The 25,391-nt window shown below is 51.5% G+C and overlaps 1 protein-coding gene across 7 annotated transcripts in view; it reads left to right on the top strand.

Annotated features, from left to right (window-relative positions):
* ADAR (adenosine deaminase RNA specific) overlaps window positions 1–25,391 on the top strand; it is a 42,414-nt gene that overhangs the window by 14,403 nt on the left and 2,620 nt on the right. For 2 of the 7 annotated variants that reach the window (XM_053666247.1, XM_037162408.2), the window contains exons 2-14: window positions 7,824–9,250; window positions 11,034–11,217; window positions 11,679–11,827; window positions 12,387–12,531; window positions 12,663–12,853; window positions 20,377–20,602; window positions 20,857–21,028; window positions 21,343–21,436; window positions 22,011–22,133; window positions 22,399–22,532; window positions 24,087–24,269; window positions 24,750–24,862; window positions 25,185–25,312. In XM_053666247.1, the coding sequence (XP_053522222.1) occupies window positions 7,824–9,250; window positions 11,034–11,217; window positions 11,679–11,827; window positions 12,387–12,531; window positions 12,663–12,853; window positions 20,377–20,602; window positions 20,857–21,028; window positions 21,343–21,436; window positions 22,011–22,133; window positions 22,399–22,532; window positions 24,087–24,269; window positions 24,750–24,862; window positions 25,185–25,312 (3,269 nt within the window). Of the gene's footprint in view, window positions 1–1,709; window positions 1,923–7,823; window positions 9,251–11,033; window positions 11,218–11,678; window positions 11,828–12,386; window positions 12,532–12,662; window positions 12,854–20,376; window positions 20,603–20,856; window positions 21,029–21,342; window positions 21,437–22,010; window positions 22,134–22,398; window positions 22,533–24,086; window positions 24,270–24,749; window positions 24,863–25,184; window positions 25,313–25,391 lie in introns of those variants that run through there. The other 5 variants (XM_037162404.2, XM_037162406.2, XM_053666249.1 and 2 more) reach the window with 5 other exon arrangements.

Consider the following 25,391-nt stretch of genomic DNA (forward strand, 5'->3'; position numbering starts at 1 on the left):
TGGGTTCATTTTTTAAAAAATCAAGCCCATACAACAGAATAGCACAGAGATTCGAGTGTCACTGCCTGACAACCCTGTGGGCGCCGAAGCAACTGCCGGGGGTGGTGGGAGTTGAAATGTTTATGAATAAGACACTGCAGTTACTTGAGCTGCTAAGATTAAATTACAAGAGCAGTTGTTCTTTCAAGGCCGTCTGACCCTCTGCTGAGAAGACAAATGTCCCTTCTGCTCCGCCACTGCGTCCTGTGTGAGATGGGGTAGGGTGGCAGCAGTGTGCTGCTGGGCAGGGGAAACCTGCCCAGTTGTTTTGATTAAGGCTTTTCTGGAATATTCTTGTAGAAGGGTTAAGAGCTGTAGGATTGTTTAGCCCAAAGACAAGGAAGCAGAGGTAAGGCATAACTTATCTGACTTAAATGGAAAACAGAATGTGGGAAGATAGGCTGGACTTGTTATAGTGAGAGTCTGTTTTTGTTTTCACCTTGTAAAATTATGATGTAGAGCAGAAAGAGTAAGTATGTGACCACGAACCATCGGGAAGCAGCCATCTATGTAGCCGCAGTCTTCCCCACCAGGCTGACCCTTAGCCGGGAGATGGGGGCTCTCATACATGTCAGGTCCTTCGTACTGAACCTATGTCTGGCACGTGTCAGGTGCTCAAATGACTGAAGGAGGCATGTTCTGAGATGGTGAAGTGCTCTAGTAGGGTAGGTGCAGAGCAACAGAGAAACACAAAGTGAGGGACCACGAATTACACCTGCTCCCTCAACCCAGAGTAAGGAAAGGCTCCCTAGGAGAGAACAGTTGAAGCAGATCTTCAAAGACTGTTTCACCAGAAGCAGTGCAGGAAGCACAGTATAAGCCAGGGAACAGAATGTGCGAAGACACGGAAGCAGGAAAGAACACAGCCAGGCCAAACGTGAAGTCTGGGGGTGACGGACACTTAGGGTAAATGGAATAGGAGGGCAGCGGAGAAGGGACGTTGACTGGTGGTAACACTGGAGAAGGGCTGCCTTGTAAGTCTCAAAAGCGATGGGGATAAAAAAAAATTAAACACAGAAAAGGGAAATGTTCCCAGGTGAGGGTTTGTTGAGCACTGGAGCTGATCTATAGAATTTTTCCCAGGCATCTTGAGCCAAATAGAGCAGACGCATGAGCATGATCACAAAATCAACTGAAGTTTAGCTTCCAGGTAACACAAGCGACCTTTTGAAAAGTCAGGCTGTAACCGGAGCGAGTGTGATGGTGGCTGTTTTCCACAGTCGGACCTGGAAAGCCTCACTCCCCACCTCTGTGATTCGGGAAGCTTGCCCATCTGGTAAAACTGTGAAAACAAGGGGGTGTGCCTGTGAAGGACTTCTCCCTCCCTGGGATGGCGGGATGGTGGCAGCAGGAAGGTGTTATGACATAAATCCAAAATTGCTCAGTCGTTAGTGCTGATAGAGCCTAAGGCTGTTTCTCCAGTGTGGGGCTTCCTGGTGCGTCTTTGTTGTCCTTTGCTTTTTTGCCTTGCATACCTGAGAGGGCCAGTTAGTAGCATTCTGAGTTTAGTATTTACACGTTTTCCAAAAAGAAAGAGCACTCTGCCGGGTACTCTTGCAAGGAAGGAATGGAGCTATAACCGGCGTGAGACCGGCGGCGTCTGTTAGCTGAGCTCAAGCCCCTCCCCTCGGCCAAACTCTCCAAAGGGGCTGTCCTTCCCGAGAAACGAAAGTGAAATTGAACCGGAGCCATTTCACAGCCAGTTTGCTTGCCGCCCGGCCCAGGGGTATTTCCTGTTTGGACTCCAAGGACACTCCCTTGTCCGCGAAGCCTGGAGCAGAAGCCTGGCCCCCGGAAACCAACGGTGGCTGCGGGGAGGGTCCCACCACCGGGAGGGTCGCACTGCCCGGACATGCTTCCCGGGCGCCATGGACCCGAGGCAGGTAAGTGCGGGCCACCCAGAACTCGGCGCCTTGGCCCCCCTCCCGTGCGCTCGTGTTTCAGCCCTTGTTGTGTGAGCGCTGTGAGTGTGCGTGCACGCACGCGTGTGTGTTTTCTTGCCAGGCAGAGTTGCTGTTCTCGTACTTTGTATCCTGCTAATTACAGTGCGGTGTTGAGCGATACGAGTATGAGGGCCTGTGAGGGGGCTGCACCCCCGTCGGAGGGGCGAGGCCTGAGCCCAGGCAGAGGCAGAGCCCCTCTCCCTTCCCGCCTGGACCTCCCAGGCACGCCCCCAGCCACCCTTCAGTCCCATTCAGACAGCATGCTTTACTTCTAGCAATCTCCTCTCTGCGCCCTTTAAACTTCCTGGAGGCACTTGGGAAATGGGAACCCATCCTTCTTAACCTGCAGGAGAAAGTTTATAGCAGTTTTCTTCATTATGGCTAAAAACTGGAAAAACCCAAATGTCCTTCAACAGGTGATGAGATTTTCAAAAAAGAAAAGGGTTGGGGGTCCGGCGGTGTGATGGACTACCACTTGTGATCTCCGGCGGTGTGAAGGAAGGAGAGACCAGTGCTGCAACAGGATGGGTGCGCCGCAGTGCTCTGTGCGAAGCCACGGGCTGCGTGCTGTGTGCGTCCCCTTAGCTGTGTTCTGGAAAAAAGAAAGCCGTAAGGGCAGCCCCCAGACATGGGTGTCGGGTTCTGGTGAAGGAGTTGACTGCAGAGTGGTGAAAACGTTTTGGGGGAAGGGAGACATTCTGTGTCTCCATTGCGGTGGTAGTGATGAGGCTGTATGTGCTCCGACTTTGCAGTCAGAATTACACACTAAAAAGGCTGCGTTTTACTGTTTGTTAATTTACCTCCATATAAAAAAATACACTGGGTCCCACAGAAGTAACGCCTGCTTGAGTGTGGTTGGTAGGGTGTAATAATTTATAGTTTTAATTTGAACATTTCACCTGAAATGTCTGTGAGTGTGGTATTGTTGTGTTACAGAATTACATACTTATCATTGCGTAATACAAGATTTCATAACAAAAAGGGGTGTTATTTATGCCAGACCCTGTATATAAAACACACGTTCATGCATGTACACATATGTGTGTAAAGAACAGAGATGTCCACCAGAGTGGCCAAGTGTAGGTTTCCAGTTGTGAGTACGGGAAACAATTTATTCTTGTATTACTATTTATTAATTATTGTATTATTTTATTACAACTCACTTCATATGTGTTATAGATGTCTTTAAAAATCAGGTAAATTTAACGTACAGTGAAACTTACCCTTTTTAGTGTTTAATTCTGAATTTTGACTACCCAGAGTCAAAGCACATAGAGCCTTATAACTGCCTCCGATTGTAATTGTACGAGCGTAGGGTATATCCGAGTGCACGTGTGCACAGAGTGTGTCTCCTGCTGTACGAGAGGCAGAGACGCCCTGACCTGAGGAAGAGCAGTTTTCACACTGCTAGTGTGGCACCTCTGGAGCCTGCGAGGTGAAAGTGGGACTCATCTCTTGATCCCAAATACGTGAGACCGGATGGAAGTGCAGTTCCGTCGGGCGGCAGGTGTGAAGTGGCCGGCGCAGTGTGCATGATAAGTGGGCATGAAGCGAGTGAGTGGGGTGCTGAGGGATTTAGGAACGATCGATCGATCGATTGCAGTGAGTTGGTTTCCCACTTCCTTGCTCTCACTCCCATGCAGCAAACCTCCAAATGGTGGTGGTTTTCCGGTGGTGGCTTAGTTTGGCTCTCAGAGGCCTTGGGTATGGGGGAGGGGGGAGATAAAATTAATGATCTCCCTCTAATCTTTCTCTAAAATAACAGTTGTTAACAAATGTAGCCTTCTTTTCTCTGCTCATTCTAGCGTGTACACACGCACACACGTATTCATGGGGTTTTTCTTTTGTTTACAAAAAAGTGGATTACAGCATACATGTTCCTCTGTGGCTTGCTTTTTGTTGTTGTTTAATTTAACATTATATCATTTCTAAATTTTCTCCAGGTGAATACAAATAGGTTGAAACACTTTTTTTTTTAACTGTGAGTACTCTTCCAAAGCATGAATTTGTCATGATTTATTCTACCCTTTTTATGTAGATGAACATGCGAACGTTTTGCAGGTAAAAGCAGTTTGAATCTAGAAAGCATTTAGCTAGGAACTGACTTTAGCCACTTTGAAACAGTTCTTTTCACCAAGGTCACTCTAAGAACTAATGAGAAAAGCGCTGAAACCCTCCTCATTCGGCTCCCGGAGCCTGGCTGGCGGTCCAGCCCCTACGCGCACCGCGGCCCCCAGCAGTGCGGCGGGGACATGGTTGTGTGCAGCAGGAGGAGCAAGAGAGAGGGGGTCGCGTCTCTGCGTAGGGGTGTCTTGTTTTCGTGTTAATTCCACAGATGTCGGTTTGGGACCAGCTTTGTGCCAGGTGTTTTCCTAGGTGCGGGAGTACGGAGATAGTAGAAGCATGCATGGTCCTTTCCCCCGGAAGCGCACCGTGGAGTTGACGGAGCCCCCATCGATATTATGTGAAGAATATTGAGAGTAATTTCCAGGGCACCTACTATTGTTAATCACCTTTTAGATATACTACAGTCTATGTGTGCCATTTACAAAATCAGTAGCAGTCCTGGCCGGTGTGGCTCAGTTGGAGCATCATCCCTGATGGTGTTGCAGCCCCGAGGGCTGCAGATTCGATTCCCAGTTAGGGCACATGCCTGAGTTGCAGGTTCGATCCCTGATCCAGGCTCATACAATCCCTGGTCCGGGCATGAGTGAGAGGCAGCCAGTCAATCACTGTTTCTCATATCGATGTTTCCCTCTCTCCCTTCCTTTCTTCCTTCTCCCCTCTCTAAAAAGCAATGAAAAAACTGTCTTCAAGTGAGGATTAAAAAATAACAAAATAAGTGTAGCTCAGTGGATTGAGCATGGGCCTGCGAACCACACCATCATGGTTCGATTCCCAGTCAGGGCGCATGCCTGGGTTGTAGGCTGGTTCCCTGCAGGCCAGTTCCCAGCAGGGGACGCATGAAAGGCAACCATACATTGATGTTTCTCTCCTTCTCGCCTTCCCCTCTAAAAATAAATAAAATCTTTAAAAAAATATATATATAATGAAATATAAAAACATTAGTAGCTATGATAAAAGGTAAAGTAAGCAGTGTAACACGTGCGGAGTAGGAGTTCAAAGACGGGAAGCTGGAGGAGAGGGAGGCGGGTCTCCTGGAGAAAGTGTTAAAGGAGATCTGTAAGGAAGAGGCTGCACTTGGCAACAGGCGGTCATAGAGGGCGAAGCCGGCCCACTGGACTGGAATGCCGGGGGATGGAGAGCTAAGAGGCTCTCGTCCTAGGTAGGTAGGCCTGGTGAGAGGTAAGGAGGGGCTAGAACTGTAGGCAGCACACTTAAGGGAAAACACAGAGGTGGCAGACAGCACAGGACTCGGCAGCTACCTGATTTTTAGATGTTGGAGAAAGGCAGGCAGCAAAGATGACTCGGGTTTCTAGCCTTAACGACTAGAAGGAGAAGGGTGCCATTAACAGTGATAAGAGCAGCAGGAGGAGGGGTTGGGGTTGGGGAGATTCATCCAGTTGGACTGTGTGGCGTCTGAGGAAATGGCAGGATAGCCAAGTGAGCGGATTATTTAGGCATTTAGAAATTCAGTCTTAAGCTTCAGCATAAGGTGGTGGCAGAGATGATCAATTGGAACAGTTCCTAAGAGGGCTAGTTTAGGTGGAGTGGCTGGAATCACCTCAGGGAAGGAAGAAGCAGCCCTGAGACAGAACCTTGGGCACCAGTTACGTGTAAGGGGGAGGGGAAAGGGACCGGGACAGACAGGTCAGAGGTGAGAGCAGGGAGACCTTCGATGCCACCACCAGACCATGGGAGGAGACTTTTTAAAGGAAAAGCTCAGTCCACAGTGAAGCAATATTGAACTGAACTGACCCCGAAGAAGTGAAAACCTGAAGTTCAAGAGGAGGAATGTATGTGAGCCCTTTCGTCAGTGTCCTTCTCCAGCACCGTGTGGACCCTTTAGAACAGAAAACGAGGACAGTGGGCCTTGCTTGGGTGGGTAAGGGAGCCGACCGCGACATCCGGGCTGAACAAGTGGGTGTGTGAAACCAGAATGGGGTTGAGTGGGCCAGGCTGGCCCACAGCTACGTGGGGATCACATGAGTGAGGAGGGGAAGTTGTAGGAACAGAGAAGTTTCGTCAGAAAAACAGCGTGAGTCAGCAAAGTGCAGCCCTCCACCTGTTTTGTAAATGAAGTTTTGTTAGCAAGCTCTGGGGGGTCGGGTAGTCATCACCACGTAGTTTTACTTGTACTTCCGACAAGCAAAGGAGGCCGGACTCATCAGAAGCTCTGCCTCCCCAAAGGGGGCTTAGCCATTCCTTATCGACACTGTTTGGGCAACTACATGTTAATTTTTTCTTTGCAGTTGGCTGCTTTCATCCCAGTTGAGTCCCTGTCTCCTCTTCCTATTTACAGTTGTATCTGCAAAATACTCTGCTACATTTTAACATTGAGCAAGAAATAACACTGAGAATTTCCTAGACTTTGAGACCCTTGTCCCATCTTACAGTTTTCACACTGGGGACGGCTGCTTTTGTGCTACAATTGAAGATTCATCTGGTCCTTCCTAGAAAAATTTCCTGACCCCTGGAAAAGAGTTGCATGCAGGGTTTGAGGTTTGGTGGTGGCTGCAGCTAGAGTTAATGGTGAGACTGAGTGACAAGCTAGACCAGCCAGTCACGTGGCTGAAGGGTCCAGGTGGTGGTCATCTGGGAGCCCCACAGCCAGGGCACGGGGGGGGGGGGGGGGGGTTGGCACGCGTGCCGAAATCCCCTGATTGCATTGAGTAGAAGGCTGAAGTCATCGCAAAGGGGGCACAGCTGCCTGCAGTACTCGGAAGCCCTGGGGAGATTCAGACACGGGGACGGTCGTGGAGAAACACTGTTCTAGCTGCTGCCCCACCTCCACCTGCAGGCGCACACAAGCCCCAGAGGGAGGCAGCATTTCTGAGAGCCCACCCTGGGTCCCCTAAGTACCTCCTGTCCCCACCCCCACCAGGGGGACGGGAAGGGGTCACAAGGGCTCATTGTCCTGGTAACCGTGTGGCAATTTGTGAGGACATGGTGTGCCTGTGCCCTGTGGAACTGGGTTCTGAAGGACACACAGTGGAAGCCGGGAGCCTAGGGAGGTGTCCAGGAATAGGCGCTGCCGGCTCCACTTGCCCAGGAGAACCGGGCAGTTTGGAAGGACAGGAGTGAGGGCCCAGCGCCCCTCCGGAGCCCGAGCCCCACACCGAGGATGAGATCAGTGTGCCCTTTTTCAAAGGAATCTTCCAGCTGCCCTCAAATTCTGGCAGGGACCGGCCGATGAACCGTGCACTCCTGCCCCCCCTCAGGTGCGGGGGCTTCCCCTGCTGTAGCCTCGACTGGCTTCCGCCTGTTTGTTTTCTAATCATCCCGGAGGAGTCAGAGGCAGTGTGTACCCTGCACAGCCCCCCACTTTGCGGTTTAGGTTATTATCTTGTTTTTATTTCTTTTTAACACAAAACATCTGTTTGTTTTTCTAATTTGAAAAGGGTAATTGTTTTGATGAGTGGGAAGATTCATTCTCAGCTCCCTAAAATTCTGCCAAAGGGAAAAGAACGAGTTAGGTTGCTGGAGAGGCCACACTGCTGCTGGGGACTCTGTTCTGCCTCCTGAGCCTCTCTCTCCCCTGCGGTGGGTCAACAGGCAGTGCTCACTCGAGGTGGACAAGCCCTCCTGCCTGGGTCCCCAGCCTCCCTCATGCCATCCCATCAGGTGCATCGGGTGCACCCCCCCACTCCCCCCTCCACCTGCAGTGCCTGGCTCACCACTGCGGTCCTAATTCACTTTCTCTTCCATCTTGTTCTGCAGGGGTCTTTCCTGAACGGATACTACCCAGACCCACTTCAAGGCTATGACCACAGCGGACTCAGACACCAGCAGCCGGGGCCAGGATCTTATCCTAATAGTTTCCAGCTTCAGCAAATAGAGTTTCTCAAGGGGCAGCTCCCAGAAGTACCCCTAATTGGAAAGCAGGCACCAGTACTGCCACTGCCCCTCCCTGAATCCTGGCCAAGGTTTCCAGGACCCCCTGCCAGAGGCAGGCAACCGGAGATCTGGGGTACCCCCAGGGGCGCCCCTCTCAGAAGTCAGGCGCTCCAGAGACAGTTCCAGCTTCCTTCCCCCCGCGGCAGGGTTCTTCCATGGAGAGGTGTTGACAGGCTTTCCTCACACTTCCGGGACCTGAGGATCAGCCTCCAGGATCAGGAGCAGAGGGTGTTAGAGCTCTTACAGGAGCTCGGCGAAGGGAAGGTCACCACAGCTCAGGATCTGGCTAGGAAGCTCCAGGCCCCCAAGAAGGAAATCAATCATATTTTGTACTCTCTGGCAAAGAAGGGCGAGCTGCATCAGGAGGCAGGAAGGCCCCCTCTGTGGAGACTTGCATCCTCGGTTCCTCGGAGCCAGCACAGCCAGCCATCGAGAGCAGACGGGTGTAGCCAGGAAGCTCCAAACTCAGGCCCCAGTTTGGAAACTGAAGACAGGGAACCCACGTCTGGCTTGGAAGATCCTTCTGAGCCTGTTGACATGGCTGAGATCAAGGAGGAAATCTGCAACTACCTTTTTAATGCGTTCAAGTCCTCCGCCCTGAATTTGGCTAAAAATATCGGCCTCTCGAAAGCCCGAGATGTCAACACTGTGCTGATTGACTTGGAAAGGCAGGGGGATGTCTACAGGCAGGGGACAACCCCTCCGATATGGTATTTGACTGACAAGAAGCGGGAGAGGATACAAATCAAGAGAAATACGAACAGTGTTCCTGAAACCATTCAAGCTGCTATCCCCGAGACCAAAAGGAATGCAGAGCTCCCTCCCTGTGACTCGCCTGTGCCAGATGCCTGGAACAGTGTCACCACAGAAAATGTGGAGAATGGGCAAGAACCGGTCATAAAGTTAGAAAGTGGGCAAGATGTCACACCAGAACCAGTAAAACTGCAACCACCTGTCCGTGACAATGGCCCCTCAAAAACAGGGTATGTTGACTTTGAAAATGGCCAGTGGGCCACAGATGACATCCCAGATGACTTGAATAGCATCCACGCAGCCCCAGGTGAGTTTCGAGCCATCATGGAGATGCCCTCCTTCTACAGTCATGGCTTGCCACGGTGTTCACCCTACAAGAAACTGACAGAGTGCCAGCTGAAGAACCCCATCAGCGGGCTGTTAGAATATGCTCAGTTCGCTAGTCAGACCTGTGAGTTCAACCTGATAGAGCAGAGTGGACCACCCCATGAACCTCGGTAAGAGACCCCAGGAACTGTGCCTAGGGTTGGGGTCAGGTGCTCTGGCTCCTGACGCAGGCTCTGCTGACTCATGACATCGCCGAGTGGTGGCCCCTGTCTTTCCCCCCTCTTCTCTGCCTCTTGGCTAAAGCACCCTCGTTGGCCCTTCCTCTAGCTCCTGAACAGGGAATGTAGAGCTCGGACTAGCCAGGATCTTGGCTGAGCAGGGGGGAGGTTGACCCTGTTGGCTAAAATGCAGCTTCTTGGGGGAGAGGGTTAGCTTTCATGTGTCAGTAGCGTGTCTGCCTGCTAAGGCCAGAGGTGATGTAGACCTGGCTCCCTTCCCACATCTCTTCATGTGCCGTTCCCCCTTTCCCGCCACTGAGTCCCCAGAGAGGGTGCAGGGACAGGTGGGTTGGGGCAGGCTGCACACCCGGAGCAAGGGTGAGCTGTGCAGCGGCAGCAGCGGGTTCAGACCCACTCCCAGCCTCTGTAGGGAAGGGCAGTGTCGAGTGGGCACCGCTGCCTGCCTCCTGGAGGAGCTGGTTCTGATTTTACATACTTCCTCTGCACAGATGGCTGGGCTAGCACTTGCTGCTGCTCCTAAGCTGTGAAATCAGAAATTCCCTCATTCAGACAGTTGGCAAGGCTCCTGCAGGCCAGCGGACAGATTGAGGAAGACAGGTGGGCCCAGAAGGAGCTGCTGCAGGGCCTAGCAGAGAGCTGAACCCACTGCAGCTGAGCGATGACGCGCCCCAGCTAGTGAGGACAGGAGAGAGTAACCTAGGCTGTCGTCTAAGGGTGAGGGTTCCCAGCTTGACCTTTATCCCTTGTTGTGACTGTCTTAATGGCACGATGTCATTGCGATGTCATTGTGGGAGGGCTGTTAAGTAAAGGGGGTGTGTCCACCTGAAAGCCAGCGGGGCGGGACTGGTTTGCTGGTGTTTGGGGTAAAGACTGGATGGCGGCCGCTCTCTTCCCCCTGCCCCCTCCCCAGGGCTGGGGAAAAGCAGCAGGTTTTGTGGCTAACCTTTCTTTGGACTCCAGCTGTAAGAAACATTGATGCCAATGTTCAAATATTTCAGAAGATCCAGGAAATAAGAAATTTGACCTACTTTTCTAAATGAAATCCCAGGTTGAGCAAAGAGCTGAACAAATTTGAAAGCTTGAACAAAGGAAGTCTAAGTTCAGTTCGGAAGCCTAGAACAAGCACTTTTTGATTTTCTACATAACGGGGAAATTCCTTTCATCTCAGGCGTCAGACAAACAGAGCTTTAGAATGACTCAAACCAGGAGCGAGCAGTGTGTCTCTGTGGGCAGGTTGGGGACAAGAACAAGCCCTGAGGAGTGGCAGGTGTCGAGGGTGTGAGGCCGCACCACAAGGCTGGCACTCCTGCCCCTGGGGCGGACAGCCTAGCACAGTTGCTTTAGGGCGAAGGCTTTTTGGTTGCTGACAAGACCGAAATGTGGTGGTTTTACTTCATCCTTTTCGTACAGGCTTTACCTCAACTCACTGAGGAGCGGTGAGAGACAGTGGGTGTCCCTTGAGCTAGTTCCATGTCACCTGTGGCTGTGTTTGCTCTAACAAGCTATAGGGAGGCAACCACTGGCTGCTTTGTTTCCAAAAAGTAGGAACAGGCTGAGCCTCCAAAGGGCCAGGAGCCCCTTGGCCTACCTTCTGTCTCCTCCACAAATCAAAAAGCCCCTTAGAGTAGCAGGAGTTCCAGGGTGAAGATCTCTTTGGAGAGGGCAAAAGGGAGGCCTAGACTAGTGTTCACACATCTAATCACTTTCCATCAAGATTTAAATTCCAAGTTGTCATCAATGGCCGAGAGTTTCCCCCAGCTGAAGCTGGCAGCAAGAAAGTGGCCAAGCAGGATGCAGCTATGAAAGCCATGACAGTCCTGCTTGAGGAAGCTAAAGCCAAGGATGGCGGAAGACCGGAAGAATCCTCCTGCTGTTCCACAGAGAGAGAACCGGAGAAGGTGGGTGTCCTGCCCTCCGGGAGGGTGTCGGCTGCTTCTCCGTGTCCGTGAAGGGTCAGGACTGGGCTGGCCCTCTTGGGGGCATCCCAGCCTCCCAGCTGATTACTCACCTCCGTGTCAGTGGCCTGCTCCCACCAGCCCACCTCACCTGCTCACGCCCAGTTCCCCTCCTCCCGAGCCCCCTGACGAAGTAGACCTACAGATTGCAGAGTTGAACGAGATACTAAAGGTCATCAAGTCCCGTCTCCAGATGGGAGACCCAGAACATTTGAGTAACTCACCCTTGCCTATAATGCTTAGAAAATTCCCATAGTCCTCTTTCTTCGGAAAACCGGACTTTCACGTGTAGTTGACCAAAAGAAATTTTCCCGTCGCCATTCCCTCAGCTCTGATGGACTAGCTAATGTTTTCTTAGTTGTTTTTGTTTGTTTTTGTTTGTCTTTGTCTCTCATTTTCTCCAGACTGCAGAGTCCCAGCCCACCACCCCTTCAGCGACTTCCTTCTTTTCTGGGAAGAACCCGGTCACTACATTGCTTGAGTGTGTGCACAAGTTGGGGAGCTCCTGTGAATTCCGCCTCCTATCCAGAGAAGGCCCTGCCCATGACCCCAAGTACATCTCTTGTATCATGTATCTCTGCTGAGGTTTTCTCAAAAAAGAGAGAGATACAGTTCCTCCTTGCCTCCTCAGAGATGGCAGATTATTTCACAGAGCAATCACTCCTGTTTTCGATATGGAAGATGGGGGGCCTTGAGGGCATGGCAGAGAATCTGGGACTAGGAATTCAAAGGGCAAAGCAGGGACCAAGCAGTGGGGAGCTACACGGCTTGGAGGTTATTGGTGGTGGGACAAAACGGTACAAGACCTGGGCATATGTGTGACAAGCTCTGCTCTGAGGCTCTGCAGACTTACATGTGCAAGAGAAGGGTTCCTGGAGGAGGTGACTCTAGGCTGATGCTCACTGTTGAGTAGGGGTCAGCGAGGCTCAGAGAGATGGGGGCAGGAGGAGGGAGAGAGGCACCAGCTCCTCAAGGCGGAAGTGGCTGCATGAGCCAAGGCACAGAGGTGATGTGTGTGAGGAAATGGCAAGTCCTAAAGGATGACAAGCGACAAAGGCTGGGTAAATCTCTTCCGTCGAAACCATTTTAATTCTCCTCTCGTCTCCTGCCAGGTTCCAGTACTGTGTTGCAGTGGGAAACCACACCTTCCCCACTGCGAGTGCCCCCAGCAAGAAAGTGGCAAAGCAGATGGCTGCAGAGGAGGCCATGAAGGCCCTGCACGGGGAGGCGACCAGCTCAACACCTTCTGAGAACCAGGTGGGGCCAGTCCCTACTCGAAAGATGCGGGTCATTTTTAGCAGCAGAATGGTGTAGGATTGCCCATGAATCCCTCAGTTTCCTTAAGTGTTTATGGTGGGTCCCTCTTGGTTTGGCTGATTCTCTTTCAGCCCGGAAGTACCAACACAGAATCGTTTGATAACTTGGAATCTGCGATGCCCAGCAAGGTCAGGAGGATTGGCGAGCTCGTCAGATACCTGAACACCAACCCCGTGGGTGGCCTATTGGAATACGCCCGCTCCCACGGCTTTGCTGCTGAGTTTAAGCTGGTTCACCAGTCCGGACCCCCTCACGAGCCCAAGTGAGTGTTCTGGTGCTGGCGACTGCCACGTGCCACGGGGTGGGGATAGCGTGTAACCCGGGGAGAGAAGGGATGTGCATTGGCTGTGAGTGACGGGACAGGAGGGGCAAGTTGAGGCAAGTCAACAGACAGACAGGGCAAGCCCAGCCCTGTCTCTGCAGCCCCTAGAAGATCAGCCACTTTGAAAGTAGAGTTACTTTTTCGATCTTTTAAAAATTTTTTAACTAATTTTAATTTGAAAGAAGTACATACATACATAGAAAAATCATTCAAGCTGATTCAAAAGGTATGCAAGAAAGTGTCTCATTTCTATCTCGGTTATAGTTTATTTCCCCTTACCCCACATACACTATTATCAGTTTCTTGAGTCCAGAAATGTCCATGAACATATTAGCATAGTTTCCGTTCTGTTTTAAAGAAAAATAAGTACATGACACTTCTTCTGTGCTTTGACTCCTTTACTTACAGAAGTATCTTAGAGGTCATCACAGGTCAGCATATACAGATCAGTGGCACTCGTGCATAGCTGCCTAATGTTTCGTTGAGCAGATGCTGACCGTTTTTAAACAGTTCTACATTAAACCAGAGATGCCGAGGATCTCTTCGAAATTGGACACCGATGTAGTCCCCCTAGTTTACGAAAGTGAGTGTCGGGACTGCCGACACCCTTCCCTTACATAGTGCATTTAACCAGCTTCCAATGACGTTGAGGTTGGTTTCGGTTTCACCAACAGAAACACTCCAGCAGCGACTGCTCGTGCGCCGCGTGCACGTCCGCTCGCGTGTGCGTGCACGTCCGCTCGCGTGTGCGTGCACGTCTGTGGTGTAAACTTCCAGGAGTGGAGTTTCTAGGCCATGGGTCATGTAGGGTTGGGGTTTTTTTTGTTTTTTTTTTTAAGTCTTATTTATTTATTTAATCCTCACCTGAGGGTGTGTTTGTGGATTTTTAGAGGGAGGAAGGTGGGGAGAGAGAAATATGGATACGAGTGAGACTCATCGACCATTTCCCTCCTGTGCAGGCCCCAACGGGGACTGAACCCACAACCCTTGGTGCATTGTGGAGGCTGCTCCAACCACCTGCGCCGTCCTCCAATGAGAATCTCACCAGCTTACGCTTCATCGACAGTGTAGGGTGGGGCAAAGCTAGGTTTACAGTTGTGAGTATGCAGAGCAGTTTATTGTTGTCTTATTTGTTCATTACTGCTTTTCCATACGAACTGCCGTAAACCTACTTGTGCTGCGCCCTGTGGGTGAGAGCGGCACTGTCGCGTTTCTGTCTCTGCCGTTGGGAAACGTGGACAGTGGCTTGTGAGCGCAGTGCCCAGATTAGTCTACACTCGGATATTGTAACTTACCATATTAATAGATCAAAGGAGAGGAATTCCAAAGTCATTTAGTAGAATTCAGCATTTACTCAGACTTTTAAAAAAATCCAGTCTGTGGAATTATTGAGTGCCTCCCTGGCATGATAAAAATATATGTCTGGAGTCAAAAGCCAGCCACTTACCTGGCGTTGAACCTGGAACTGTCCTCTAAGTCAGGAGGAAGGCGTGGACACCAGCGTCATTATTTACTGTTGTCCTGGAACACTGGTTAATGCAGAGAAAGATAAGTATAAAGGGAGGAAAGAGAATGTAAAATTATTATTTGCAGATGACATGATTGTATATATGGAATGTTCATAAGAAAACTGAAGAAATGTTACAGATGAGCGAAAGTTTAGAGCAGGGGAATTACAAAATAATGTATAAGAATAAAGAGCTGTTTTGTATACAGCTGTAAGCAATTAGAAAATACAGCAGGAAAATACCCTATTTGCAACAGCAACTGAAAACATAAACAACGTGGGTATATTCCTCATAAGAAGCGCGAGGTCTGTCCAGAGGGTATCCAGCCATGTAACATGTCTCTGGTTTTCTCTCAGTAAAAAATCTATTTTTAACTTAAGGGCTCTGCCTTAAGTAAAATACAAAAATACATGAAACATTGTACATAGAACAATGACGCCTCAGTCCCCTTCAAAGTAGGCACCTTGGGACCCCACACAGTTCTCCCAGTCACCATCAGCTGCCCCATGTGTTTTCCTGAATCTCATTGATGGTCTGAAATCTCTTCCCTTTCAAAGGTGATTTCAGTTTGGGGAAGAGCCAGAAGTCACAGGGTACCAAATCTGGGCTGTAGGAGGGCTGAGTCACCTGGTGATTTTGATGTTTCACAAAATAATCTATACAAGGTGTGTTATGAAGCTGCCAGTCACCAGCTGCCCACAGCCATGGCCTTCTGAATCATACAAATCGTTTCCATGGAGGAAAGTTCAAGCTTAATGCAAAACCTGATGCAGATTCATTGCTGCACTGACTAGTACAGTGAAGGCGTCACTGTTCAGGCATGTGCATTCCAGTCCACCCGCCTCGGCTGCCAGGTTACATCGGTGTCACACAAACCGTTCTCGCTGTATTAACAGTGGCTGGACGTTTTCCGGACAGATGTGTCATGTGTGGGCTCTGCCTTAAGTGAAATGTTGCTGAAGAACTGAAGGAGGACTAGTGACAAGGGGACAACTGATAGAATGACTTAATGATCATATATTTGTCTCCAGGTTAATCTTCACCTATAATGTGATCCCAAGAAAACACCATTAGAATTTATTTATTTTAGAACTAAAATTTGTTTTAGAACTAGAAGACTTAGATTATAAAGTTCACATGAAAAATAAAGATGCAAGGATAGGAAAACGGAAAGAATAATAAGTAACTGGCCCTAGCAGATGTTAAAATGGTGCCGTCTTGGCGTGAGGGTGGCAAGGTGGCAGGTCAGTGAGACAGAACGAGGCACCTGGGAGCGGACTGAGATGTGAACGGGGCGTTAGTGCGTCAGAAAGACGAGGCTGCAGCCCAGCGGGGAGTGACGGGTCGCTCAGTGATGGTGCTGAGGCTGCTGGCTGTGCGTCCGAGAGGATGACAGCCAGGGTGTCCCCTTCCCTGCACCCAGACCACTGGATCCAGGATTTGAATATAAAGTGAATGAAATCATAAAAGCACTAGATAAAAAGTAGGGACCTTTTTTTTTTTAAAGTTTTGGGGTGGGAAAAGGCCCTTACAGTCAGGACATAAAAAAGTTATAAAGGAAAAAGAAATTGGAGTGTAAGGAAAATTGGTATGTGGTCACAAAGCCCCCAAGAGGAAAAGCCCTTGTGATAAACAGCGGCCCAAGGCTAATTCTTAAATATTAAATACATAAGGGATTCTTTTCAAATCTAATAGAAAAATAGGGAAAATGAAAAGTAATGAATTATTAATAAATGACCAGGTGCTCCTCCTTGCTTTGTCATGAATTACACTTCATCAATGGACTTCAGCAGCAGTGGTGTGATTTACCGTCTACATTGTAGCCAGCGGTGGAGAGCGGCGCCCCTGACCTAGCAGTGCCACCTTTAGGAACACTCTCTCTCTCTCTCTCTCTCTCTCTCTCACACACACACACACACACACACACACACACTATCTGACACAAATACAGAGCTTTGCATTGCAGCATAGCAATGCATTTCAAGCACCAGACTTGAAATGGCATGAAGTTCCATCATTTGCAGACTGGTTAAGTGACCCATCGCGTGTGGACACTTAGGCAGCCAGAATAAACGGGGAGACGCATCTGTGTGAAACCACCTCCGGTTCCTAGTGAAAAAGCAAAAGGCGTAAAGTGAGGGGAGAGAGATAAGTAGCATACTTACATATGCATAGAATATTTTCGTGAAAGATTAAAAATCCTGCTAATCGTATTTGCTTCTAGGGAAAGAGGGGCACTTACTTTCATTGTACAGTTATACTCTTAACTATTTGGATTTTTACTTGTGGAGTAGTCCTTTTAAGGAAAACTCATAAAAATGGTATCTTGTATCTTAGTTTGTTTCGGTAATAGGCAGTGTTATTCATCTATTCCTGGTTATATGTTATCCATACTTCCTTTCCTGTGAACCACTTGCTCTTGTCCTTGTCCATCTTTCCTCTGGCTCGTCCCTCCTTACTGGCACTAAGAGCATTTAACACCATTGAAAACTAGTGCTTAGACCCCGTGCCCCAGTTTAGAACAGTCAGCGGAGAGGGGCCGGCTGCCTGTAGAATGCGCTAGGCCGGCGGGCCTCTGCCCTCTGTTTAAAGCCGCTCAGAGGGGAGGGGTGCGGTCTCCCTCCAGCTGCCTTTCTCCTCGTTCACGCCCGTCGCACTCCCTGTCTTCAACCTCATCCTCCAGCTGGTGGGTTTATCCATTTCTTCTTTACTTCAGTAGTCTTCCATAGCTCTTCTCTGGGACTTCACGTCAGTCATGCATTTGAACTTAAGAACTCACTGTGAACTAGATCGGAGATTCAGAAACCACCGGCCCCGCGACGTACTGCAGACGTGTGATCCCAGCACAGCAGCGTCCCAATGGAGGTGCTGCCCTGTGCGGTGGGGACCTGGTGCGCCGTGTGGCCTGTGTCTCCTGGGGGGGTTGAGGAGGTCGCAGGGGTGGGGAAATGCTAATTTAGAAGCTACAATTTAAAAAATATTTTATTTATTTATTTATTTATTTTTAGAGAGGGGATGGGAAGGAGGAAGAAAGGGAGAGAAACATCAATGTGTGGTTGCCTCTCATGTGTCCCCCACTGGGGACCTGGCCCTCAACCCAGGCATGTGCCCTGACTGGGAATCGAACCAGTGACCCTTTGCTTCACAGGCCCATGTTCAATCCACTGAGCTACACCAGCCAGGGCAAAAAGCTACAATTGTTGAACATCTAGTACACATGTTAACTTCCTTCTTACTGTGAATGATCCCAGGTCATATTTTTTCCCTTTTTTTCTTGGCAACCTTCAGCAACTTCACGACTTTTAATATCGAAATGATGGAGACCTTTCCAGAGCCCCAGAATCCTCTCTGTCCAGCTGCTTACTTGTCATTTATTCTTGGACAAACATCTAATAACGACATGTCCAAAGCAGAACTCTTGATTTTCGCTCCCTTCAGCTCTTTCATTCTGGGTCTTTCCCATCTCAGGAGAGGCCGGCACTGCGCATCCTCAGGCTCCGTTTATTTCTGTCCCGAATCCCTTCCTCTTCCTCCTCCACTGTTACCCTCTGGGTTAAGCCACTGTCCTCTCTCACATAACCCCTGGCAGTATGTGCTGATCTCCCTGCTTTATTCACTCAACAGGTATTTATTTGTTAGTATAGGAGCCAGATACTAATAATCACGTGAAATGTAGCTCCCTCGTTGATACACACTACAAAGGCTGGAGTTGCATGATGCAGTCAGCGAGGATCTACGTGGCCTGACTTGACTCAGTTAAGGAGAGGGGAGGGGGCTTCCCTGAGAAGCGAGGAAGATGAAGAGAATGCACTACAGACCCTTCTTCCCAGTGCAGGGTTATAACGGAGGTGAGGGTGAAGGTGGAGGGTGCTAGGCAGAGGCGAGAGTCCCCTGCAGTGCTGTGGCGGGAAGCCTGGCACCAAGTGAGACTGGAGGGTGAGGGGCCCCCCAGGGCCTGCGATGCCTGTAGTCTTTACCACACAAGCCGAGGAAACCCACTAAAGGGTTCTAGGTAAGGGGCTGCCACTTGTCCCCACTCCACTTTTTCCCTCTTCCCAGCATTTTTGTACTGAGTTTTCTTTCCTACTCTGAAAAAACTATTTCAGACCTTTGCCTTTGTGCACATTTCTACCAAAACCCCTTCTCCTCATGCTAAACTGGTGGCCTTAATTCACACTTAACTGAGAAAATAGCGATACTCAGGTGACAGATATTTTACCTTGTCACCAGCAAGTTCCCCTCCCTGCCTGCCTCGTCCTTCTCTCTGCAGCAGCTGCAGTAAGCATCTCTCCCCGTCCCTGTGCCCAGGGGGCCCCTTGCCTCTCGTCTGCGCCCTCGGTCGCCTCTCTCCCTCGTCACCAGCCACTCCCTCTGTTAGGACATCCCCGCCAGCCTGTCCACACGGCCATGAGGCCATGCCTGCTTTAGGGACCTTCCCTCGACCCCACACCCCCTCCCAGGACCACCTCATCTCTGCTGCCCTCAGAGCCAGACCTCTCCAAAGAGTTATTTATAGTCTTTGTCTTCACTTTCTTAACTCATTCCAGGGCAGCTTCTGTCCCTAGCATTTCACTGAAAAGGCTAAGTACCAGCCATAGTGGCTAGTGAGCATTTGTGGTTATTGAGCATTTGCGAGGTGGCTAGTGTGACTGAGGAACTGAGTTACTAATTGCATTGAATTTTAATTAAAGTTAATAGTGTTATGTGGACAGTGCTGCTCTAAAGGATTCTATTTGCATAATTCACCAGTCCCATCAGATGCATCTGTGATGCATGTTCAAACACATGGCACCCTCGTGAAATTCTCGGGACCCCTCTGGCAGAGATCCTGCGTGGTTTAGCCCTCCACCAGCTCTCCGGTGTCGTTCAGTCCACTGTCCCTCTCCGTCACTGAACCTCAGCCCACTGTCCTGCACGAACCTGCTGGCAGCAGCAGGTAAGGAGCGAAGGCTCCTAGTGCTTCAGATGAGCAAGGACGCTCCTCGTGGCTGCCCACGAAGATCAGTTCCCGTCACCACCCGAGCTGCCAAGTCTTGATACCGAAGCCTTTCCCATACGCACTCGGATTAGCCAAAGCAGGGTCCCCAGCCAGCAGACTAGGATCTGGTTAAAATCCAGGGCTCTTGAACCCTGGTTCAGTTGATGCCCCAGCCGTTTTGCTCCATCCTACTCTCCCCTCTGTGTGTGAGACCCCCTGCCAGGAAGGGAGGGGCCCCAGCAGCACTGCCCGCCTCCCTGCTCCCCCCAGCGCCGTACGGGTCAGCAGGGCTCACGTGCCCCAGGTACCCTCCTGTCTCCTGATACCCATATCAAGGCTTTCAGGAATCCAAAAGTGTCTCCTCATGAAAATTGGGCTCCCTGGTCTAAGGCAGACCTTGACAGTTTGACTTCTTGAGGTTAAGTCCTCTCGAGCTGATGAGGAAATGGAATCAGGTAAGTTGGAGTGTTAAATGCCGGTGGTTCAAGCGGGGAGAAAGCTATTTGCTTCTCATTTCTGCTTAGGAAGAAAGTCTGTGCCGGACATTAGTGTTTCTTTACTCCCTCTCGGACTCGCCGAAGTTCCTCCACGACAAAGACCGGCCTGGGGCCTGCAGGCGGCGGCGTCTGCTCAGGATTTCATCGCACTGACTTCACAGCCGCCTTCAGATGGTGGCGAGTGACACGGTTTTTCATCCACAGCATGGTGTTTCCTTTTTAAACATGTTTACATTCTAGAAGAGCGAGTTCAGGGGACAATGTTTCGTAAAGAGCAGTCTGGGTGGCGTCTGAATCTAGCAGAAACTGCCTTGCAGTCCCTGAGCATCCTGAGTCTGGGCAGCGCCGCCTCGGACAGGGCTGTGCAAGTGACGGGCCTCCTGCTGGCAGGACCGCTGCCCCTCTGGCAACGTCGGCCCTTCCCTGCAGCCACCATCGAGTTCAGGGGCTTGTCTTGATCCCCTGCTTCTCATCCCAAAGGTTTGTTTACCAAGCAAAAGTCGGAGGTCGCTGGTTCCCAGCCGTCTGCGCGCACAGCAAGAAGCAAGGCAAGCAGGAGGCAGCGGACGCCGCTCTCCGTGTGCTGATTGGGGAGAACGAGAAGGCAGAGCGCATGGGTTTCACAGAGGTAACCCCAGTGACAGGGGCCGGTCTCAGAAGAACTATGCTTCTCCTCTCAAGGTCCCCAGAAGCACAGCCAGAGACAGTTAAGACGTCTACTTTTGTGCTATCTTTCTTGGGGGTCTAGCCAGCTCCCATCTGGGTGGAGTTAGCTTTTAAGTTGCTATTACATGAATTATTCCTGGGCTTTAATATTAGCCTCATAGAACATGGAACCGGGACACTAGGTGTGAGGGGAAAGACGGTTCACAGTCGTGTGAACGTTATCTCCCTGCCCAGTCCAAGACGAGGTGGCCATGGCCCAGGCTCGCGGCCCTGACACGCGTCCTGTCCCCGCAGCTCCCTCTCACCGGCAGCACCTTCCACGACCAGATAGCCATGCTGAGCCACCGGTGCTTCAACGCTCTCACCAACAGTTTCCAGCCCTCCTTGCTCGGCCGCAAGATCCTGGCTGCTATCATCATGAAGAAGGACTCCGAAGATCTGGGGGTTGTGGTCAGCTTGGGGACAGGTCAGTGAGGCTCGGAGGCGTGCGCCCCCAGCATGGAGCCTGGGAGCAGGTCTGGCCATTCTCTCCTGGTGTCCCATGGGGGCGAGTTTGAGGCGGGGGAAAGAGACCTACTTGCCTTTTAGTGCGGCCACAGTTAATTCTGAGTGGGGAGTGAATTCTCATTTTCCGGGGAAGAGAGTGTAGGAGTCAGGGTTGATCCGTTGAGGGCATCTCTGCCTTCAAGCCCTAAGCACAGACAGCCCCCCCCCGCCCCCCCCCGCCCCCCGTCATCACTTCCTTTGGAAATGGCCCGTTTACCACCTGTGCCCTTCCAGGGAATCGCTGTGTGAAAGGAGACTCTCTGAGCCTGAAGGGGGAGACCGTCAACGACTGTCACGCGGAGATCATTTCCCGCAGGGGCTTCATCAGGTGAGTGGGACCTGCGGCACAACGGCCACATCTGCTGCCAGCCAGCGCGGAGGCCGGCACCCAGTGGACAGGCAGGCTGCTGACCGCAGTGTTGGCCATTTGAGCCCGTGGCCCGGGCACGCCCACTTCTCGGCCTGTGGTTAAGTGCTCTCCCTTCCTCTGCTAACTTGGCTTCGTGCCTTTTTTAAAAAGCACAGAATGACCTCAGGGATGAGGAAGGATTTCAGGATCTTTTAAACTGCTGGCCAGCCAGCTTGCTTCTCCAGTTTACCTTTCCTTTATTGTGGAGGGACTTGGGGAGAAGCCACAGCCCCTGTGGCCCATGAATCTGTCTGCTCTGCCCTGGGATCCCTGCACCGGCCCCAGCAGGGAGCTCCTGGCAGAAGGGGAACTGGCCCTGGCTGACCGGGGTTCGGAAATGCTGAGGTCTCCCGTGGAGAGCTTCTTACCACCTCTTTCTCCCTGAGGAACCGTGGCAGGTCCGCAGCATTTAGGCTTTTCTCCCTTGAGGTCAGAGCACAGAACAGCCGCTCTCCCCAGAATCACACGTTTTCTCAGCCAGGCTTCCTTGTAGGTTTCTCTACAATGAGCTGATGAAGTACAACCCCCAGACTGCGAAGGACAGCATATTTGAACCTGCTCGGGGAGGAGAGAAGCTCCAGATAAAGAAGACCGTGTCATTTCATCTCTACATCAGGTCTGCCCCACCTGTCGCCACCTGCAGCCCTGCCTCGTTGCCCAGTGGGGTGTCAGCACGCTCCCCTGGTCCCTAGGTCAAAGCCGATTCCTCGGCCCCCCTCAGTCCTGGTGTGGAATGAGCCCCACATATAGTCTGCCCGCCAGGGTCACCTGTGACAGGCTTCAGAAAAAGTCCCTTGCCCCCACAGCGTGGGGCAGTTCTGGAGCTCAGGGAGTGGGAAACGCCTGCAGGGCGAGTTTTAACAGCGGCCCCTGTTGCGCAGCACGGCCCCGTGCGGGGACGGCGCCCTCTTTGACAAGTCCTGCAGCGACCGTGCGGTGGAGAGCACAGACTCCCGCCACTACCCTGTCTTCGAGAACCCCAAACAAGGCAAGCTCCGCACCAAGGTAGAGAACGGTGAGTGGCGTGGCCTGCCTCCCCCGCCAAAGGCTCTGCAGAACCCAGGCCCCGCACTGGCTCGAGGACACAGCAGCCAGGGGTTTGCCATCAGCTGCCAGGGTGGTAGCATCTTGTTCGCAGGGGGAGGGGAGGTCCGGGTCAGGGAGCTGTCTGCAGGAAGATGAAGATCGAGTAGGAGGCAGAGGTAACCATGTAGAGCTCAGAGGCGAGGGCCTGGCTGCAAGTGGTGTGTGGGAGTCAACCTCCTACAGTGGATCTTTCCGCCCCTGGGGACGGATAGGGTCGCCTCTGGGGAGGGCGGAGAGAAGAGGTGGTGCAGACCCAAGCCCTGTGGGGTGGGACTCCCGCCACGTGCCTGGCCCCCTAGGGTTTGCTGCCAGTTCTGCGCCTTGTCTGCCCACTCCTTCTCCACTGGCCTCTGACGTCTCTTACTGTCTCCTCACGGCCGCTCCTGTTCCCCTCTGCAGTCGTCGGAGCAACCCTCACACGTGAATCAGATCATGTCACTTCCCCGTTCACAGTCCTCAAGCTGCTCTTAGGTCTTTCTCTCCAAGAGAAATGAAGAGCTTTGTCCACACAAAATGTGCATGTGAAAGTTCACAGCAAGTGAACTTTATTTACTTATCATACAAAAAGTGGGGACAACCGAATGCCCTAACTGATAAATGGAGAAACCAGGAGAGATGCACCCACACTGTGGAATGTTACTCGGCCTGGAAAATGAGTGAAGCACCGTACATGCCGCAGCACGGGTGGGCCTTGAAAACAAGTGAAAGAAACCAGACACAACAGGTCACATATGTGGTTCCATTTACATAAAGTATTCAGAATAGACAAAGCCATAGAAACAAAGTAAATTACAGGTTGCTGAGAGGTGGGAGGGGTCAGGGGAGACGGGGTGGGCCTGCTAACGGAGGTTTCTTTTGGGGACAATAAAATGCTTTTAAATCGGTAGGGGTGATGGTTGCACAACCAGGAACACACTGAAAAGTCACCGAGTTGTACGCTGCAAGTGGGTGAGCGCTCTCACTACAGCTGTCACGTAGAACAGAACAAACCGCCGCCCTCTGATGGTTTCCCACTCCCTGTCACGTCAAAGCGAACCCTGCATCGTCACCTGCCTCAGCTCCCTGAACAGCCCACCCTCTTGCTGCCTCAGGGGCTCTGCTTTTGCTGTTCTGTGTATCTGAACACACTCGGCTATTCTTTCTCCTTCACGTCCCCCTGGCGGTTGTACCCCAAGGGTCCCCTGCTGTCCCTCAAAGCCTTCGGAGCACAGGTACCACCTAGAAGCCGTGCGTCTGTGTCGGTTTATCGCCTGCTGTCTGGCCCGTTTCCTTTCTGTCCTCACACCTTCATGAACGTTCTGGGAGGATAAGGAGCTTAGTCGCTCACGGTGATTATCCAGCACCAAGCACCTACTGTGCAGCGCCCTGTACACAGTAGGTGCTGTGGGATGTATAAAGAACAAAGGCGTGAGTAGCCTGTGGCCCGAGTCTGAGGAGCAAACACTGCACTCTGGCCCAGGGGTCTGACCCAGGTCTCTCACAGGGGAAGGCACGATCCCAGTGGAGTCCAGCGACATTGTGCCTACGTGGGACGGCATTCGGCTCGGGGAGAGACTCCGTACCATGTCCTGTAGTGACAAAATCCTGCGCTGGAACGTGCTGGGCCTGCAAGGGGCGCTGTTGACCCACTTCCTACATCCCGTGTATCTCAAATCTGTCACACTGGGTAAGGGACCTGTCTTGGGAGCTGGGACTAGTCTGTCCTGGTGCCCGCATCTCAGCAGACTGCATGCTTCGTGGCCAGGTGTTAGCGTGAAATCTCCCCTCTCAAAGTGTGTTTGATTCGGTCGTCAGTGATTGATTTAGTGCATGGGTCTGTCACGCTGGGGAGATGGATTTAGGCAGCAAGCCCAGGTAAGGACGTGCCGGGCAGGTTTCTTCGAGATGAACTAAAGAAGCACAGCAGCCTAAGACTGCAGTGTCTCTGCTTCCTCGACCTCCCTGGCCCTGACCTTTACCTGGAACACATATTCAGCAGTCGCAACCACAGCCACAGTTCCGCCTTCTTAACGAGGGAGCTGTTTCTCCCTCGTTGTCTCCCTGACAGCTCAGTTGTGTGCCCTCAGACGCCCCCCGCCCCAGCAGGCCTCTGCTCGGTCAGAATTTGGCACAAATGCAGGTGTGCACGTTTCTTTTTCATATCCAGGTTACCTTTTCAGCCAAGGGCATTTGACGCGCGCCATTTGCTGTCGTGTGACAAGAGATGGGAGTGCATTTGAGGACGGACTGCGACACCCCTTTATTGTCAACCACCCCAAGGTGCTCTGTGTAACCCCTTCTGTTTTTCCCTTGACGTTTTTCTCCTTTTCGAGTAATCTGCGTGCAGAGTAGAAATGCGCAGTGTAGTCAAAGCGAACTTACCCTTTCCTTCTTTTGATTGCCAGAGGCTGCCCTCCTTTTTGTCTTGAATTCGTCTGAATCTAGGAGTTAGTGTACCCCGTGTCACAGTCATGCAGAACCCTACAGAAGGGGGAAGGTCGTGAGCCCTCGGTCCCTTTTCCCTCTGAGTCCCGAGTCCCTGCTTCAACACCTCTTCCCTGAGCGGTTTTCATCTTTTTCCCGGTGCTCCTGGGACTCCTAGGTCGGCCGAGTCAGCGTATATGATTCCAAAAGGCAGTCCGGGAAGACCAAGGAGACAAGTGTCAACTGGTGTTTGGCCGACGGCTATGACCTGGAGATCCTGGATGGGACCAGGGGCACCGTGGACGGGTAAGGAGTGGGGAGCACAGAGCGGCCGCAGGGGTGACACGCTTGCCAGTCTCCAGAGCTGCCCTCCCCACCGTGCTGT

The sequence above is a fragment of the Artibeus jamaicensis genome, unplaced genomic scaffold, assembly GCF_021234435.1.
Source record: "Artibeus jamaicensis isolate MK-2021 breed Jamaican fruit bat unplaced genomic scaffold, CSHL_Jam_final contig_447, whole genome shotgun sequence".
NCBI lineage: Eukaryota > Metazoa > Chordata > Mammalia > Chiroptera > Phyllostomidae > Artibeus > Artibeus jamaicensis.